General features: G+C 35.9%; 1 protein-coding gene across 1 annotated transcript; it reads right to left on the bottom strand.

Annotated features, from left to right (window-relative positions):
• Window positions 1–4,033: 4,033 nt before the first annotated feature.
• LOC102804525 (uncharacterized) lies at window positions 4,034–20,295 on the bottom strand. The gene is made up of 3 exons (XM_006819880.2): window positions 20,204–20,295; window positions 15,101–15,923; window positions 4,034–5,542 (listed from the first exon to the last, which is right to left on the bottom strand). The coding sequence occupies exons 2-3, from the start codon at window positions 15,878–15,880 to the stop codon at window positions 4,139–4,141; spliced, it is 2,184 nt and encodes a 727-aa protein (XP_006819943.2). The 5' UTR covers window positions 15,881–15,923; window positions 20,204–20,295; the 3' UTR covers window positions 4,034–4,138.
• Between the last annotated feature and the right edge of the window lie 796 nt (window positions 20,296–21,091).

The following is a 21,091-nucleotide window of genomic DNA, read 5'->3' as shown; positions in this document are numbered from 1 at the left end:
AGACCAGTATTTGGACACCTTCCTAATTCTAAAAGACATGCCACATTGGTCGCTTTGCAGTATTTCATGTGCAATTGTTCCATTGGTGACATGATATTAATATACATCTTTTGGTGTTTAATTATACTATCTGACCAGATTTCTGCACAGTAGAAAAATATTGGTTTTATCATGGTATCGAGCATTTTAAGATATGTTTTTATTGGTATATACGTATCTGAGAATAACAACTGTTTCATTTTGAAGCATGCTTTCATAGCTCTATTTTTAAGATCTTCTTGCGTCAAGTCAAATTTACCATTTGTTTTCAATTTATTTCCAAGATAAGTGTATGTTGACACTTGTGTATATTGTCTATTGCTCTTGTTACCAGTTTAAACTGCTAAATTGAAACTACCCACTAAAATACAACCATCATTTTCTCATAAAATTAGGCTGGTGAGTGGTGACCCCAACTGCGTGTTCGAATTTCATGTAAATAAACAATGAAGCCTAGTCATAATTTTTGACAAAATTGGTCATAAATCGCATGACAATGTTCTTTAGTTTATTATGTACAATCATGAAGCTAATGTTCCATGGTATAATGAAATAGCATTATTGTGTGTGTTACAGTTATGCTTTTTGAGAAACGTGTTCCAATATTTCTTAAAAATTGCTATTTTTAGAACAATTCCATAGAACATAATGTTAAAGAAAAAATGGATTTTTTGACACTTTTTAAAACCCAGATTTTTTTAATAATTCAGAACAACAAAAGGTACTCCATCATTAACAATATCAGATTTTTTCAGCCTATGTCACCAGGCTAGATTTTGAGATATTGCATAATATCTCCGCCATAGGAACCTGTGGTAAAAGTGTTATAATAGTGTCAAAATGGCGACTTTCCACTAAAATACAACCATTAATTTCTCGAAAAAAAGGCTGGTGACCCCCAACTTTTTTAGGTCAATATCCTTATATTGCCACGTATGTGAACATGTCTCAGGGGCGGATACAGGATTTGTTTCATGAAGGAGGGGGTCAAACTTTAAAATCGCCAGATTAAGTTAATCATTTTGTTATATTATACAAAAACAAATTGAATAAATTGTTCAACGCCCATAGCTCCGCCGAGCGAAGCGAGCAGCGAAGCCGCCGAGCGAAGAGCCGGTGAAAATTCGAGAAAACAACAGGAGTTTGACTTTGAAGTAATCCTGAACAATCAAATTTATATGCGTTACACACGCAGGGGTAATCTTGTTACACTGTTCAGTGGAGTCTCAACAACTACCCCAAAGTACCGTTTTCTGAGAGTTTTCGGCCTTTGTTTTCACCGTGATAGTTGCCATGCGGTGAAATGCGGTGAATGTCCACCCCCGAGAATAGCAATTTTTACCCATGATGACAAATGTGTTCGATAAGATATCGCCATAAAACATTCAAATCTAATAGAGGTCTATACGCAAGAAAACGGTGAGCCCTTTAATATATCTTAGTGTCTTAACTTAAAGCGAGAGAGTCGTCACCTGCGCACGCGCGAGAATTAAGTTCCAGGCGACGATAACAAAACACGCTAACAATGCAAAGGCTCATGGGTAGACGTTTGTTTGTAAACAATGACACGCTATGGCCATCTGATGATGCGCAGGGGACGACTCCCAAGCTTGGTGAATACCACTTAGCCAAATCCTAATGAGCCAAATTAGCTTATCCTGGCATGCCCACTAAAACTATCCCAATTAGCCCACACAACCAATCATGGTGAGCCCAACCTAATCTGGTGTGCTCACTTAACCTCTTCGGCAAACCCATATAGTCTATCGTAGTGTGCCTACTTAACTTGTCCTGGTGAGCCCCACTTAGACAAATCGTGGTTTGCCGACTTAACCAATCACGAAGGGCCTATTTAATATATCCTGATGAGAATACTAACCTAATCATGGTGAGCCCACCTAGCCTATCCCAGTGAGCCCATCTAACATATCAGGTTAAACCCACTTAGCCAATTGTTATGTGCCCAATTAACTTATACCGGTCCTTGTAATTCCCACTTAGCCTAGCCTTTATAGAGCCTAGTTGAACATGTCCTGGGGTGCCTACAAAGCCTTTCCTGGCAAGTCCACATAGTCTATCCTAGTGGCACACTTAGGCTATCCCGAGGAGCCCACTTTGCCAAGCATGGTGAGCCCCCACATTGAAGTGCTATATTTATATGTGCTGCCAAAAGGGGTCCCAAATTCACCACTTCTGTTTGAAAAGGGGCATGTTATTTTACCCTGTCTGTCTGAAAAGAGGTATCCTTTTTTCATTATTTGTCTGAAAAGGGTCCATATTTTCCAAAGACTGTCTCCAGAGCTTGAGTGATCTAGCAATCAGGAGAATTCAAGCCCACCTGCTTTTCCCTTGGCACCATTTATGCTTACTGTCTGAAAAGGGGTGTCAAATATCCACAGTTTGTCTGATAAGGCGTAGGGGTTTCAAACAACCAGCTATTACCCCTTTCCAGTATTTTTTGCAAGTACCACCCACAGGAATAGGTTTGCAAGTGAGCCCCACTTAGCCTATCATGTGCCCTACTCTGTTGAACTTGAACTATCCTGGACACTTGCACTGGACACAGCCTATCTTGAGAGTCTATACAGACCATCCTATAGACAGCAGATACAGGATGCAATACAATTAAACCCCCATAGACAGCAATGTTAATACTTCAAAAGCAGGGCCATTTTAAACACAAGTACCTAAAATATTTGAAAATTCATAGCAGCAATGTGATTTTAGTAATCGCATAAAGGTGACTGAATCTATATATTATTTAATATTGTTTCAGACAATTGCAAGAGCAAAGTGACCTTACACAAAACATGTCACAAAAAATGTGATGTGAAAAATAATACGAGATGAATGGTTGCCATTTTGTTGAAATCACCAATATGATGGAGACTGTAAAAAATGATGACTCATGATTCATACTATTATGGGATGTGACAAAAACTCACCGGTAAGAGGCACTCAGTGGAAACGTATTTAACATTTCACCCGGGCACATGATAAGTTCATGTCATATTGTACTGCAATGCTCAAGGATTGCTTGTCAGAACTTGATTTCAATAGATAGCACCTTTTTTCACTTGAAAAGTGATTTAATGCGCAATGTTGGTGTATATATATGAGGCATAAGCTGTGATTACAGTGTCCATATTTCGATGATGGCTGATACAAATTAGCACTAATGAATCAGGATTTTTATAGAAAATATAAATGGGAGAACAAATTTAGAGAAGTAGTTTTGTTAAGTTACATCAGATTCTGAGATAAATCTCTCAGCCTATCAGATTGTTTTTATTTTAGCCTATCACAGACCTGATCTTATTGACCAATCATACACATTGCCGCTCATATATTTATATATATATATTTATGTTGCAATTGATACATGTGCTTTCTCTCACGTTCGTTCAATTAGTATATATACTTCAAATTTATGTATTTCACCAGTGTTCATCTGATGCTACTAGTTACTATGTCGCGATAAACCACTAACATCTTTTTGCATACAACTGTTTGGTTCTGTTCTGGTATAGTCTTTCCAAATCTTACCCTTCAGGAGTTAACTGCTACATACTAACTTTACTCCCCAACAAACAAAGATTAATAGTCATTGTCGTTTTAAAGGGTTGATTTGTCTAGTTTTTAAAAATCAAAAGTGCAACAATATCATTAGAAAAGTTGAAAGTCCACGAAGGCTGATTTACACTGGTAAGTCCAAAATGGTTTATTTTCACTGAGATTCCACTCACAAATCTTAGAAGGCTTATTCTTCCATCATATTGATAAAAGTTTGAAATACAAGAATGCCATTCTTTGCAAAAAGTTGTCAAAATAAAAGGGATTTACAGTCATGTAATGAACTCAGTTGTTTTCATTACAATTTGTCCTAAATCTTCAAATTGTAAAAAAATGACAGCAGCAAAAATACAATACAATACATGGGATACATTACCCGCAAACTAGAGTTACAACAACCAGTAATTAAATAATTTAGGCATTGTTTGATTTACTGAATTTAATGAGCAACTATACATAGCAATACATCTGTAATGAAAACAGTAGAATCTCTCCACAATTTAAAACAGAATGAAGGCATACAGCATTAAAAGAAGTGATCAACTCGGAAGACTTCCTCTTTATGCATTTCTGCGACACGTTGTGCTATTTTCCTAATGACACCAACTTTGTCCAGCATATATTGTTCATAGTAATCTTGTGATGGTTTACCAAAGTGTTGATTTCTGAAGCTGGGAAATAAAAATATCAACTCTGGTATGAGAGACAACTCACTCTGTACGTGTAAATCATGCATTTTTACGTTTGCATGGCTTTTCTTGTGTTCTTCCAAGTCAGTTAGAATTTCAAAGCTTAGCGTACACTGTGAACAATTCCACAGTATCTTGTTCGCATGCATTCGTGCTATATGGCTACGCTGATTCTGTTTGTATGAGAAGCGCTTATTGCAAACCTCACAAAGGTATGGTTTTTCACCAGTGTGCACCCTCAGGTGTTCGGTTAAAGATGTCTTTCGTGAGAAACCTTTCTCGCACACTGTACATTTGTGTGGTTTCTCACCAGTATGCGTCTTCTTATGGTGAGAGAGATCGCTGCTGTGAACAAAACATTTCCCGCAGTCTGTGCACTGGTATGGTTTCTCTCCTGTATGTATTCTCATATGATTCTTTAAACGATATGTAACAGCAAAGCACCGTCCACACTCTATACACTGGTATGGTTTTTCGCCAGTATGGATGGTCATGTGGCAGTCCATGTGGCATTTCTGTGAAAATCTTTTCCCACACTCTCCACACTTGAACGGCTTCACTTCTCGGTGCGTCTTCAGATGGTTGTACAGTTGTCGCTTGTGAGCAAAGTCTTTCCCGCACTGCTGGCAATTGTGGGATTTATCTTGCATGTGTGTCCAAGAATGATATTTCAAGTTATCTTGTCTGGGAAACTTCTTCCCGCAGTCCGGACACGCAAATGGTTTCTCCCTAGAGTGAGTCATCATATGGTAATTCAGGTGAGCCTGTTGTACAAACCTTTTTGCACAGTCCCCATACTCGCATAGATATGGCTTCTCACCTGTATGTGTTCTTGTGTGGTTTTCTAAATGACATCTTGAGGCAAATGTTTTATCACATTGCATACATGGATGTTTTTTGGGACTTTTCTTAGCCGTTCGACGGACATACGTTTTAATTACTGGAGCACAGTCAATACTTGGTTCAATAGGACGAGGTGGTACGAGTTGTTTACGTTGACTTCTTTTGTTTTTACTAGCATTATTAGTGTAATGTTGATGAGGATTTCTTCCGGTATACGTCCTCCAGTCAAATCCGGATGACTGTTGATCATGATCAGTGATCGGTGTTCCCAAATAAGAGTATAGAAATGGTGCATCTGCAAGAGACTTGGTTGGTGAGTTAATCACATCAGACTTGTCAGATGGGTGCATCCTGCAGAGACTCGGATATATACTACACCAAGGCAGACTCTTATTAACCTAGTACAAGTACATCTTGAACAGTGACTGTAAATCCTAAGTAAAAGAATAAAACGAAAAGATAAGCAAAATCGCCTTCTAACTTAGAAAACTTGAAAATAAATTTCTACGAAGGTTTCTGATAACCAATAGATGTAGTCTATGGTAAATTATTATAAATATTTATTTGTAAATAATATATTTACTCTATTAGAAGCACACCACATTACAAAAAAAACTAAAATAACATTTAATAAATTTACCGGTAAAATAACATAACTGAATGAATAAAATAGGACTTATTTTTGAAACATTTTGAAACTAGATTGCTTATTGCTAGACATGGTAATTTAAAAACATAGTTGAACTCTGGTGACCTTCCCTTTCTTGTAAAATATTATTTCTTTTATCATAGTCTGTTTCAATATGAATATGCATTGTCATAATTATTCATGAATAAGTTTTAGGATTGAAACAGTAGTGGGAAAGCAGTCTACTAAATGTCCTTGATTGATGTAAATATCTTACAAAAACATTGGTACCTAATTTGTTAAAATATTTTAAGGAACATAATTTCCAGCTTTATTCAAAGTAATTCAGATATTTTAGTATAAAAACAAATGCCTCATTTAAAAAAAAAGTGCTGCATTTATACATGAATAGATTTGTAAAGTATGCAAGAAAACAGAAAATCTTAGCTGGCTTTTGCCCAAGTATCTTGTACAGGTGTCCAAAATTATTGATTCACTGAGACAAATACAATGTATGAACTGTCTTATTATATTGTGTATTGTGACTACTTTATTATTTGAAACAATCAGTCTATCGGCTGAGATAGCTCCGCTGTTAGTAATGCACATTTCAATTAAAGAACTGAAGACATCATTAGAAAATAAACAATATGTATAGTATCAAAGCAATCGGACTTGCTGTTTTCAACAAAAATATTCATTAAAATTAGATAATTAAAGATATCATCACGAAATGAACAAATCTGAGAGAGGTATACCTGAGGTACTAGTACCTATATGTATAGTATCAAAGCAATCGGACATGTGTTTTTTAAACAAGAAGTCGAAAATATCACTTTTTACCAAAAAAGACAAAAATAATCATTAAAATTAGAGAATTGAAGATATCATCACAAAATGAACAAATCTGATAGAGGTCCACATGTAGTACCTATATATGTAATATCAAAGCTATCGGACTTATGGTTTTCAACAAGAAGTTGAAAATATCACTTTTTACCAAAAATTACAAAAATATTCACAAAAACTGGAGAATTATAGATATCATCACATATGAACAAATTTGAGAGAGGTCCACATGTAGTACCTATATATGTAATATCAAAGCAATCTGACTTGCGGTTTTTAACAAGAAGTTGAAAATATCACTTTTTACCAAAAATTACAAAAATATTCACCAAAATTAGAGAATTGAAGATATCAACATGAAATGGACAAACCTAAGAGAGGTCTACCCAAGGTACATATACACCAAGTATCAAAGCATTCAGGCTAGTAGTTTTCAAGAAGAAGTCGAAAAAGTAAAACATTGACACGGACGACGACGGACAATCACTCATATGATAAGCTCCGCTCGACAAAGTCGACAGCGGAGCTAAAAATGTCTGAAATGATTACCTAATTTTTTAACAAAAATGTATGGTTGTTTTGTGATTATTTGAACGTTTTACAATGGCATATTACACTACTTGCATCTTATAAATCCAGAACAGGAATTCAGAACAGGGGAGAATAGATTATGTGATCTCTATGATTACAGTGAAGTCAGTCAGGGGATGAAAAAAGACTATCCAGTATGTTTCACATTGTAATCTTAGTAAGGCTACAAGCAGCTCTTTCTTTACTACATGCATGTATATGTCCATTGTACTTATCATAGCATATTTTCAGCAACATTATTCTTAGTAATTTATTTATAACATTATCTAATTCTATTTTCCAACTTGAAACTTGGTGCATAGATACTCTGGGCCAATGCGCAGATTTGATTAGGTTTTGGTGAAAATCCATGCATATTAATTACCTAATTTGCATGATAATTAGCTGATTTTTAGCTGTTCCACTGATATCTAAAGAACCACTTATTGGATTTTGATGAAACTTGGCACACAGATGCTCCAAACTAATGCGCAGATTTGATTAGTTTTGGGTAAAAATTTGTGCAATATTAATTACCTAATTTGCATAATGATTAATCAATTTTCGACTTTTCCACTGATATCTCAAGTACTAATCATCACATTTCCATAAAACTTGGTACATAGATGTCATAGGACACTGCACAAACCTGATAGTTTTAAGGGTAATATCAGTATATATTAATTAGCTAATTTGCATAATTAATTAATTTTCAGCTTTTGATATTTCAAGTAGTAATCATCACATTTCAATGACACTTGGTACATAGATGTCATAGGACACTGCACAGACTTGATAGTTTTTAGGGTAATATAAGTACATATTAATTATCTAATTTGCATAATTAATTAATTTCCAGCTTTTGTTATTTCAAGTAGTAATCATCATATTTCAATGACACTTGGTACATACGGTAGATGTCGTAGAACACTGCACAGACCTGATAGTTTTTAGGGTAATACGAGTACATATTAATTACCTAATTAGCATAATTAATTAATTTTCAGCTTTTGATATTTCAAGTAGTAATCATCACATTTCAATGAAATTTGGTACATAGATGTCATAGGACACTGCACAGACCTGATAGTTTTTAGGGTAATATCAGTATATATTAATTAGCTAATTTGCATAATTAATTAATTTTCAGCTTTTGATATTTCAAGTAGTAATCATCACATTTCAATGACACTTGGTAAATAGATGTCATAGGACACTGCACAGACCTGATAGTTGTTAGGGTAATACGAGTACATATTAATTACCTAATTTGCATAATTAATTAATTTTCAGCTTTTGATATATCAAGTAGTAATCATCATATTTTAATGAGACTTGCTACATAGATCTTCTAGGATTATGCAGACACCTGATTAGTTTTAATTGGATATTAATTACCTAATTTGCATATAATGTTCCACTGATATATAAAGAACCACAAATTGGATTTTAATGAAACTTTTAAAGAGAACTATGCAGAAACCCAATTAGTTTTTGGTAAATATTTATGCTTATTAATCACCTAATTAACATAATTAATTAACACTGATATCTCAATTACTGATCATCACATTTGAATAAAATTTGGTACATAAATGCTCTAGGACAATAGACAGGCCTGATTAATTTTGGGTTAAAATTTGTTCATATTAATTCTCTAATTAGCATAATAATTCATAATTTTTTTGTTCTGTTCTGTTCTGTTCATATTAGTTACCTGATTTACATAATTAGTTTTCAGCTTTTCCACCAATATCTCATGTACTAGTAATTTTGAATTAATTTTTAATGTGTCTTCAAAACTCTCAGCACACGGGAGTTCTTTCTAAGCTTTCTTTGATTTTAGTTTGTTACTGCCATGGTTACTGTATTTTTTGCATCTTACTGGACTTTAGTTGTGTGTCCATAGCTATTCTTCATTTCTGATATATTTCGTGTCATTAAATTTGTTATTTTCAGCAGAATATTTTCTTTCATCACACTATCAAAGTTATCTCCAATCGATAATACATGTATGTTTGTTAAACTCTCACCAAAGCCAAGACTGACACAAGAGAGCTATGGACCCACAGCTAACTGGACTTTACCAAGTGTGTACTGTATACTCTCCAAATAAAATATATAATTATGTTTGTGACCACACTCTGTAAATGTCATCAAGATATGGTTGATACAGGACAATAAAGTTCAAAGTACATATTTAAACATTTATTAGAGAAGGGGAGACGTGCACATATTGGCACAGTACCTCTCCATGGTTAATTTTGATCAGTTCAGCTGTAAATTTTTGAAAGATTTTGGCCATTTTTGAAATATTATATTCCATCTATAGTCGGCCAGATCATAACAGTCAAACTCCACCAGATGTATCCGCCATGGTGTGAAGTGGTGGAGAGCTTCACCTTCTTTCATGTTTATTTTGCGTGTTTTTATAGGAAAGACTTTTCAATGTACTTCCACCCCTATAACCCAAACTCTAACTCCAAGCAAGCCCCCCCCCCAATTCAGTTGCATATGCCCCTATAGATAACTATATGTCTTCTCAAGAGATGCTTATACAATTAATTTGGGGGGGGGGGGGCAAGAGAGGGTAGGGGGTGGATTAGAGTTAGGATTAGAGGTGGGGGTACATTGGAAATTCTTTCTTTTTTATATACCGGTAGTGTCATTTCATTTATACTGCTTCACTCTTATGTTGTTGATTTCAATGAATCACATGACTGCTATGTTGTAGATTTTAGTGACGCATGTTTAAATAAACAAGCGACCTTGCGATCCAAGGGGGCAGTGGCTGTTACTATGTTACTAAGTGGACAGGAGAAGTGGAATCTATGACAGTTTACCGTAGTAATTGCGGCAATGATTACTGGAAGGACATACCCCCATAAGAGGAAAAAAGGTTTGTGTACAATATGTAATGCATGGATATGTATAATTGATGATGTGGATTAGGGAAATTGAAGCTGAAACATAAGTTGTTGTCACTATTACCAGAATATATTTTTGCATCATTTGCTTACTGTACATGTGACTGAATTGAGAATGACAAAACGACATATGATCTTGAGATGACCTTGTCCTTTCCTTGAAAGATCTTGTCTGGAGGAGTGACCTCCTGACCCCCAGTACACATGCAATCAACATGCGAGACCATGACATGGCGCCTGGAGGTGACCCTGGAGATTGGGGAGGTGTTTTAGTCCCTCCCACCCTCACTGATCAGTATCGCCCATATAAAAGCAGCAAACATATAAACTTTGAATAACCTTGAGCTGAACCTGAGCATTTCTGGAAAACATTGGCCCATCAAGTTCATTTTCCAAGACAATGTGTACTGAGAAAGCCAAGTTTCCAAAAATAATAACAAAAGAAATCATAACTTCCACAAAAATGGAGATATCTTCATCAAATGAACAGACTGAGAGATTATTATGAATTTCAAAGCAATGTGGCAGTCGGTTTTGGAGAAGTCGAAAATGCACAAAAATGAGCAAAAAAAAATGCACTAAAAATAGACGCTTGCATATGGTGCAATAATAAGTCTAAGTGTAATCCATGTCAACAACATTCATTCTAAATTTAAAAGTAATCTGAAAAGTGGTTGTGTAAAAAAATCATTTTTAACCATAATTGACAAAAATATTCCCCAAAAAATAGATTTTCACATGTGATGTCATGAAATGCACAAATCTGACAGAGGCCCATCCCAGGTATGAAATAAGAAGGCAATCCAGCTGACGGTTTCGTAGAAGATGTTTGAATGAGAAAGTTGACAGACGTACATTGTAGTCAACCCATGAGCTCCACTCGGTCATCTTCGATGACAGCGGAGCTAAAAAAAACTCAGACATCACATCAGCGTCCATCTGGCTCTGCTATGGAAAACAAAACGATAAATATTTCAGTTTGTCAGGAATTGTTACAGCGCTGCTGCGTCACTGAAATCTACAACACTTGCCACCCATGTAACGTACAGTAGTTTATTTTACCGTGATATGACTCGCTCTTACTAATTACTGCCTGGGAATGCCCGAGACAAAATGGGACTGGCCAGGGCACAATGGGATTGCCCAGGACCGATATTAAACTATTCAAAACAGGAATTTGACTGATCAAAACTATACTCGCTAAAAATCAGCAAAATTTCCTCAATGTTTGCATCTTTTTCTGTATTTTTTTATGGCCGTGTGGAATTCATACTCACACATTTTGACCGTATCATTAGGCAAAAAAAAAAAAAAAAACTTTAAAAAATTTTAAAATTGGGTCGGTCGGTTGGATTTTTTTTTGTTTTTTTAAATTCATGAAAACTAAGAGTATCGTAAATAGTCAAGGTATATGGACTTCATATTATTCGGAACATGTCAAAGAAATACAGATCAACCGGAGGTTCAAAGTCGCCACTTACGGGGACTCTGGGGATCAAACAACGGTCCGGGATCCTTAATTTTTAGAGGAAACACTTTTTTACTGCTTAAAATGGTGAGTTTTTAATATTTGGGCCTATTAAAAGAAAAAAAAAAAAACGCGACCCGATATTTCATACTTTTTGGCCGGTCGCTGCGGGCAACAAAACAATTTTTTTTTTTGGCCTTATTCTGGTAAAGTGTATTGGTAAACTAAAGTATAACGCTATTAATGGATGCATGTTCTAGTGTCAATTATGGAAAGCTAAAGTTACACAAGGTTTTGGCAAAATTACACACATTTTTTACACTGCTAACTTTTTGACGCAATGTTACACAATATAATGTTACACAATATAATGTCTGGCAAATGAATGTTCCTTCTTAATTCACTCCAAAAATATTCTCCGTACACAGGTACATCAGCGATGCATATAAGTAAAACTTTGGGGCAATCATTGTTGCGGTGATTGACTCGCACTTGCCCATAGCTTTGACACTGAATTGTATAGTTATGACTATATGCGATTGATGCTAAAGTACCATTGTACGAAGCCTTATCTACTATTATTTTTGTTGTTAGTGACATTCACGGTCCTTGCTATTTTAATATATCTTTATAGCAGTGTATAAGTGAGTATTTTCACCCCGGGCAGTCCCATTTCGTCCTGGGCAGTAATTAGTAGGACCAGAGGTACATTACTTGGGGTTTGCAACTATGGTGACATGATACCAAGATCCAGTTTCAATATTGCTCTCGCTTAAGCGTTCCAACTCAGAAAAAAGCGAATGCGCATGCCCGAGGTAACTAGGATACTGGGATGTCCAGGTGGATCGAAATAGCTGCTCACGATATGACGGATTACGATAAGTATATTTTCTGTACATTTTCGATGTATTACATTTTTTCACTATGAATGTGACAATACATGTTTTATTACAAAACCGCCTATGTCATGTCAAAAGGTCGTAGCATCAGTCTCGCTATCTACGAGATGAGACTTGAATGCGATCTTGACATGATGTCACCATACAGTACTATGCGCGTTGCAAACCCCAAGTAATGTACCTCTGGTAGGACCCATATGACTCGGGTCTATTTGTACTAAAAGATCGACCACAGATAAAATAATTTGTTAGAAAATATTAAATTAACACCTAACCCACTGGCCGACTGCAGTCGAGTTCGGTCGTCTCCGATGCATCATCGTGACAGACGACAGACACCTACATTTTACCACAAAGAGAGTACATGTACAACGTGTGATATTTACGCGGCATGTGGGTCTATCGCCATTATAACTGAAACATAAAAACCTGAATATACCAACTTACCAATACATATAGAAGTAGAATCACTGATGATGATATCGCTTACTTTACAGGGAAAATATTGCTCTTTTCACACGCCAGCTGACTGAAACAGACGCATTCAATATTGCCCTCTATCGGTAACCCTCTGACCTTTGTGCTCATTTTGTCTACACGCCACGGTTTTCCTTGAAATTTACTATTTTAGGAATAATGCAATTCCCCACCCCCTTCTGCAGTATAACTGTACTGATATTTCTTTAATTTTGCAATTTTTATAAACTGCCACTCTCAGAGTGGCATAGAAAACAATGAATACATGAAAGAAGTTAAATCGCCGTAGAGGGGGTAATTAGAAAAATATTCAGCGAAATAATGTCGACTAGAAACTATTACGTGTGTTCATTCACTTATTCAGAGCAAACTTTTAATTTAACAAAATTTTGCCGATTTAAATGAAGAACACTATTTCTAATATCAGACATTAAGATGCCAATTTTCAATGGAAAAGGAATTTTTAATGCAAAAAAAATCAGTTGCTTTTCAAAAATGCTATTGATGAAAAGATATATACTGGTATTTTTTAAATAATGCATATTTTTTAAATAATGCATATTATTATTTAACACAGGAAATATCCAATGTTTGGGACTGGGTTTCTAATTTTTTTCTTTTTTTCATACATGAATAAACATTTGCAGACATGTTCTTAGAGTCACAAGCATGGTATACCTCCAAAGTATGGAGCATCAGTTTAATTACCGGTATTAATACAATCAATTACTGAAGTTATTATAATAAGCTGATTAAAACCCCTGTTGAGGAGACTTAACATAGACATGATACAGATGACTATGGAGCAGCAAGTAAACACATCACATCATGGATATATCACAGACAAAGTAATATTTAAATAATCCAGTATAAAATAAATACATTTTTGTATTTATGTGCGCTTACATGTACAAGTTCTGTAATGGTTTTTATTTTCTAAACATTTGTTCATGGTTTGGAACAGTTTCACATGAAATTATTCATGCAGTTATGCACAGAGTAGATGACAGGCTTTAAAACGCCTGTGTAGCCACAGTTTGGGTTTAATTAATCTAATATCAAAAGTTACGCCTAACCACTTCTTCCTCATAGGATCGCAACGTTATGCTGGATTTAATTGATGCTGTTGTTGTAACATAAGACAGGAAAGAGATGACAGATTTGTCGACAAAAATATCAGTGTGTGCAATCAGAAACAAATCTCTATTTTTAGACCACCACAAAGTCACGCACGTACGATTCATCGATGATATGGAAAAAACAATATACGTAATGCATGAAATACGCAGTTTGAAATGTCTGTTACAGAAATCGAATGATTTGATTTCGAACTTCAATTTCTCTTTTATAGTTCAATGTCGAAATTCCTATCAGAGAGAAATATGAAATTGAGATACCTTTACTTCATCAGACTTGACCATCATCAAATGTATAAGTGTAGTAATACCCGAAAAATAGTTTCTCGATTGTCAAATCCCATGCAGTGTTTTGACGCCACTAAGACGCTATGACATTTGTTAAGTCCCATTTTTACATTTGTTTTCACTCATAACATGACCCACAGCTTTCATAAAGATAATTTTAATTAGGTCAAACAAACTGTAAAAAACAAGACAAAAATGAATTTTTAAAAATAAGACCAATACTGCACTTTAGACAGTGTTCCAGGTAAAATTTTACCATGTAGGGCGCTATTGAATTTGTATTTCAGCTACATTTGTATTTATTTATTTATTTATTTCTACTGATTTTTAATATGTTAAACAAACATGATTTATTAAAGATTTTTGGTTTATATATTTTCAGTAATTTAACTTATTTATTATCATAAAATTAGCCAAAAAGTGCACAATGAGTAAACGATTATCGTCATTTGCATACTTCCCATGAGACTTAGCACTGCGAAGTTGGTTTTGGTCAGTATCAATATTGGACTAGTCTGTGAAATACAGAATGAAACTGACAGTGCACTTTAAAATAATCAGTCCAAGTGACATTTAGGCATACATGTGGCTTCAACTTAATTGATGGCAGTGCTTCATTCATCTATTTATTTATAGTCTTTCCTCCAATTATGTTCACTAGCAATTTTTCAAAAATCAATTATCTTTTCCATACGTAATAGGTTACCAGCCCTAATTTTCAGGCAGTGAATGAGGTAGTGTAGTCGTTTCAATGGCTGATGCTGAATTATCATGTTTTCTTTTGACATGCCAGTCCAAATCCCTCTGCCGTACATAATCACGGTCACAATGTATGCATTTAAATTGTCTTTCACCGGTATGCAATTTGATATGTTGAAACAACGTATCTTTTCGGGAAAACTTCCTATCACACTGTTCGCATTGATATTTCATTTCTGAGTGGACTTTCATATGTGTATGCAAGTACGCTTGCTGAACGAATCTATTTCCACATAATTCACATATGAAGAGTTTCACGTCTAAGTGCGTTTTCAAATGTTTGTCTAGGTATCCCTTTAACGCGAACGACGTCCCGCACTCATCACACCGGTAAGGTCTTTCTCCTCCATGTATTCTGATATGAGAAACGAGTGAGGAGTTGCATGAAAACTTTTTCCCGCATTCTTTACATTGGAATGGTTTTTCACCAGTATGAGTTCTTAAGTGTCTCTCTAATGACCACTTGTCGGTGAATCTCTTCGCACACAGCAAGCACCGACTCTTTTTCGCTTTATCTCCTGCATGAGCTCTCAGATGGTGCTCTAGAAGATACTTATGTGCAAACCTTTCGTCACATATTTTACACTGGTGGGTTTTCTCCTTGGCGTGCGTTTCTACGTGGCAAACAAAGTAATGATACTTGACGAATTTACGTCCACACTGTACGCAGTTGAAAAGTTTCTCCCCTGTCGGTGTCACCACATGTGTGTACAGGGACTGTAAGTCTGTTGCCATGCTGTGCAGTTATCGCTAAGTTGTTGACCTTTAAAAGCATTACCTGAAAAAAACACAGTTTTGTTAGAAGATCTGTCAGTAAGAATGCGTGTGTGATTACAGGGAAGTTTAATCTCTAAGAGGCCCTCTTAGATATTAATGATAATAACTTATTGCATCCTTAGAAATAATAAGCGAGAACTATTTGCTTTACAAAGCAAATTGTAAAATATTTTCTTTAAGACTTGTGGACTTTAATTTCACCAGTGACAAATGTGCACAAACTTGGGAAGACTGCCAACCTTTGTAGAAGTGAACATTTTATTTTGAATCTGTGAGTCATGGTGATTTTTAATGGGGCCCTGGGGATGTACTAGTACTGGGATGGGAGTGGTGGTCACAGTGACATCCACTGGGGGTACTAGGGAGTTACAGTTATGTTCATTAGTGCTCTAGGGAGACACTGACTTTCACTGGTGTTCTAGGGAGTCACAGTGACATCCACTGGGGTACTAGGGAGTTACAGTTATGTTCATTAGTGCTCTAGGGAGACACTGACTTTCACTGGTGTTCTAGGGAGTCACAGTGACATCTACTGGGGTACTAGGGAGTTACAGTTATGTTCATTAGTGCTCTAGGGAGACACTGACTTTCACTGGTGTTCTAGGGAGTCACAGTGACATCTACTGGGGTACTAGGGAGTTACAGTTATGTTCATTCGTGCTCGAGCAAGACACTGACTTTCACTGGTGTTGTAAGTAGTCACAGTGATATCCACTGTGGTACTAGGGAGTTACATTTATGTTCATTGGTGCTCTAGAGAGACACTGACTTTCACTGTTGTTCCAGGGAGTCACAGATACATCCAGTGGGGTCGTAGACAGTCACAGTGACCATAGCGAAATTTCATGAGTGTTATAACAGTTTTTGCGACAATAAAATAGCAGGACTAGTTGTAAGTGTGGATAACACTTGAGGGATTAATACAGAGATCAGCTTAATTTAATTTTTGTATTCATGAATTTGTTAAAGTCAACAGAAATGTGACAGCGATCTGAAATGCGGCATGAAATCAAGTTTAGAGCTTTAGGTTTTACCTGATCATGTACATCTTGTAGAAATTTTATAAAATTAAAAATAGTAATTGTTTGCTGATACAAAGTTTTAACAAAAGCAATGTGAAGTAGTGCGAATCATGGAGACTTATACAGGTATGGGTAATTACATGTATAGTGCTTTGTGGTTGAGATTTGGCCCAAAAAAAACAATTTTCTTGAATAACTTGAATAACACATGTTTTATAAATAGTTTTCATTCAATGTTGGAATTGTTTTTTTGCTATCAAGCACTCCTTGTTATTAACAACAGTATGCGAGTTACCTGTATGCATATAAATATTGTTGCTTCACAGCCCACAAGAAAGAAGATGTATGTAGATCCAAACAAAAGCTGACAAAAATGGTGTTGCAGCATTTTTGAATTTTTCTATCAAAACACTCACATTTTTTGAAAGCTTGGATATCGGAACAAATTTGTATCTAAAGCGAAAAGAAAATCACCAAACCTTGTCAAAATCTCTGATCATGAAGTAGGCTACATAAAAGTTAAAATTCACACAGTATATACATATACACTGTCCATTATATAGTCCAGTTATGGTACTAGACAGGCCAACTCTAGACAGGCCATCTGAGTTCATAACAGACAAAATCCATACGCATTTTGCCTCGCCCATTGCCATGTGGGTAGTCAGTACAAGGTTTAGAGATATAAGTTCAAGTTTATTCTAATTTTAATTTGACAGAGAAAAATAGAAACATGATGGATTTGTCACATTATTATAACATAATTTACTAAGTAGTTATTGACCACTGACTCAGACTTAAAATAAAATATTATGGGAGTGTATAAATGGTGAAAGCCGTGTTATCACAAAATGTTTATTTATAAAATTTATTCATATAAATACTTTATTACGGTGCAAACACCTTGCAAACCAGGTTGATTCGGCCACATACTTTTCATGTCTTATCGATTATATTTATTTAAGAATAACTTGTATATTGCAAGAATGGTGTATTTTTAATTTTTTTTTTTAACTTGTAGATTGTAAGTACAGCTTAATTCAATTAATTATATTAATTATATTTATTTATTTACTTATTTATTTATTTATTTACTAATAGCTGTACATTGCAAGTATGGTGTTTATATTGTTATTGGTTATGTACGTATAATTGCTGAATACATCGATGTTTAAATTTTATATGCATGCTACATTTGGTAATTGTATCAGTTATTTTAAATAAAAATAGATATGCTGTATTTGAATTGTTATTTAGTAAATAAATATAAATACACATTTGCAACATTTGAGTTATTAAACAATACACTAAGCTTGGAACACAAATAAATGTAAATACATGTAAGTGTAAATACGCATGGGTTATTAGATAATAAATTTAAATACAATGTACATGTAATATACGATGTATATAAAACATGTGTGTAGCCGAAACCTCTGGGGTGGCAAATGGTGGCCAAAACTTCTTACATTCGTTAATAATATACCCACTTTGGAAAGAGTTCCACAAGGCCGCCCCCTCACCCCTAACTTGAACTCTAACCCTAAAACTACAGCCCCAATGTAATGCAATACATCCCTCCATATAATTATAAGTGGCCCAAAGGGGTATAGACAATTGAAATGGAAGAAGGGGTACTGAAGGGGCAGGGTTAGGTTTAGATGATGGATGAGGGGGCTCTAAAGAACCCCCCCCCCCCCCCCCCCCCGCTTTACCTGCATGACTGCGCTGTACAATGTATATTTGATATGTTCAGCCAAAGACATTATTGTCTTTGGTTCACCCTTGTCTCTATACATCAGTAATTATTACTCAAAGTCAAAACAGGGTATTGCATCACGGAAAGCAGCCAAACTACTCTCATAGGGAAATCAGCGTTGATAACACAATATGTGATCCGTTCATGACTCAAGCGTTGTCAAAAATAAGGAAACGTAGGTAACGATTTACCATCACTAGTAAACGCATGCACACATGAGGACAGAACATTGAATGTCCATTGCTATAACAGCCAAGTCGATCGAGTTCGGATGGCTGCAATATTCCAATAAAGTTCAGACATTTCTTTATGAGTTTACCACATTTGTTTGCATCATATTTTTCATTACCAAAAACACAGTCACTCTACTAGGAGTGACTGTGCCAAAAATGATCCCAAAAAATAAAACAAAAGAACGACAATCGGCGAATCGCAGCTACAAACAACACCGTATTATTTTTGCAGAAACAGGTGACAGATTACAGTGTGCATGGATCTTCCCTAGCTCTGTGTACAGGTCTGTGAATGTGGAGGCGCTCCTATTCATCGGGACCTTATCTGCGCCCCAATACACAGCCCTGTGAACGACCATAGGCATTTTCAAAAACACTACACATGTCATACAAAATGTCTCATTTCGGGACGAATTCGTACCTCTTTGCACCAAAAGCAGCGTCGATCACCTTAACATACTGTAATGAACACTCGGTTGTTGAATTGATGTACTGTAGGGGAGTTTTGGATGTTAAAACAGACTATTTATCGCCCAAAATGCGTATACACGGTACTTAAGTATATAAACAGAGACGCCATTTTGGTCACGTGATAAAACTTTTTACTATGACGTCAGAGCTGAATGACGAAAACGTGTTTTCTATGAGGAAAATCAATCAAAAGCTCCAGCCGTTTCTGGCAGTCATTGTAACAAAGCTTTCTATTGGTCGGTAAACTTTCTATCGCGCAACCACGTGACATACAGGGTTATGAATAGAATTACCGCACGGTGTTGTAGAGGGAGGAATATCCGAACGAAACAACACCGTGCAGGCGGACGATGTGAAAGTACATGCAGATTTCTTTTTCGCGGCTGTGACGTCAAGAAAAAGTTGTATCACGCGATCACCGTTAATCAATTAAATCACGCGTGATTCAAGATGGCTGCCACAGTTTGTTGACAAATGCGAGTTTGACGACAAAACGTGAATTTTTCCACTTTATAATTGTCAAGACATGCGTAAGGTACAAACCTAGTGTTCATTAAATGTTATTGAAACGATCGGTTTTGTATTTACTGATGGAGGATGGTTAAGTTTCTGAAAAAAAATATAATTTTCCATGCCACGTCAGCTGGGGATGTGGGGTTTTAGAAAATCATAGTGACCGTTCACATGGCTGTGTTGGGGTGGCGTAAGAAGCCTAATGTAAATATCACCCCTACACAGCCATGTACGCAGGGCTAGGATCTTCCCCTACAACGACTACCTGAATATAACAACTTACCAATACAGTCACTGACCAAAGAAATCTCCTGCTTACAACGCAAACATTACTCTTGTTTTACGAAACCTACGCGTCCAATACTGGCCTCTATCGGCGACCTCTTGAGCCTTCTGTTTATTTTGGTAACTTCACAGTCACTCAACAAACGTGATTTTACAAAAGATTCGATGTACATTTTTATAGCTTTATACGCATTGTCATTCTTTGTGTATTCTATCTGCAGAATAACTTGTTTTAGTAATTATATAACAAATTTCTAACTATTCATAACACACATGGAATTAGCTGGCCATTGATGCAAGTGTGTAGCCGTAGAGGGGGTAAGTATAAACACGGATACTAGTACCTTCCATCACGGTTACTTTTTTTAGTAACCGTGCTTCCATGCACAGTCAGCTGGCATCGATGTCGCCAGGTTGTATATGATATACACCCAGCGACACAGATGCCAGCTGACTGTGCTTCCATGCATGGTATAACATACATTGAATGTGTTGAGCCCGCTCGGAACTCAAGAAAATCGTTACTCACTCAATGAATGTGAACATCATATATGTTAATATGTCTTCCTTCTTTCTAATTTCTGCTTTCCTAGTTATTTGTAAAGAAGACAGATTTGTCTTTCAAGCTACTACATGTATCTAATTCGGGAGCTAAAAGTCGAACGGATAATATTATCACTGATTCCGAATGACAAATAATACGTTTCATGAAAGCCACTATATTAAAAATAGATTCAAAACCAACAATATATGCATTCTAAACATGAATCTGATAGAATAGTTCCGTTGCAACATTATTCATCATCCGCGCACACAGTTTTGTGTCAGTAAGCTGAAGCATACCTTGAAAATTTAAAGCGCGGTGGTCGTCGCACTGCGCGTGTTC

The sequence above is a fragment of the Saccoglossus kowalevskii genome, chromosome 21 (genome assembly GCF_978046115.1).
Source record: "Saccoglossus kowalevskii chromosome 21, keSacKowa6.1, whole genome shotgun sequence".
Classification (NCBI taxonomy): domain Eukaryota; kingdom Metazoa; phylum Hemichordata; class Enteropneusta; family Harrimaniidae; genus Saccoglossus; species Saccoglossus kowalevskii.
The sequence above is the reverse complement of the archived record's forward strand: the minus strand, read 5'-3'. Positions and strand labels throughout refer to the sequence as shown.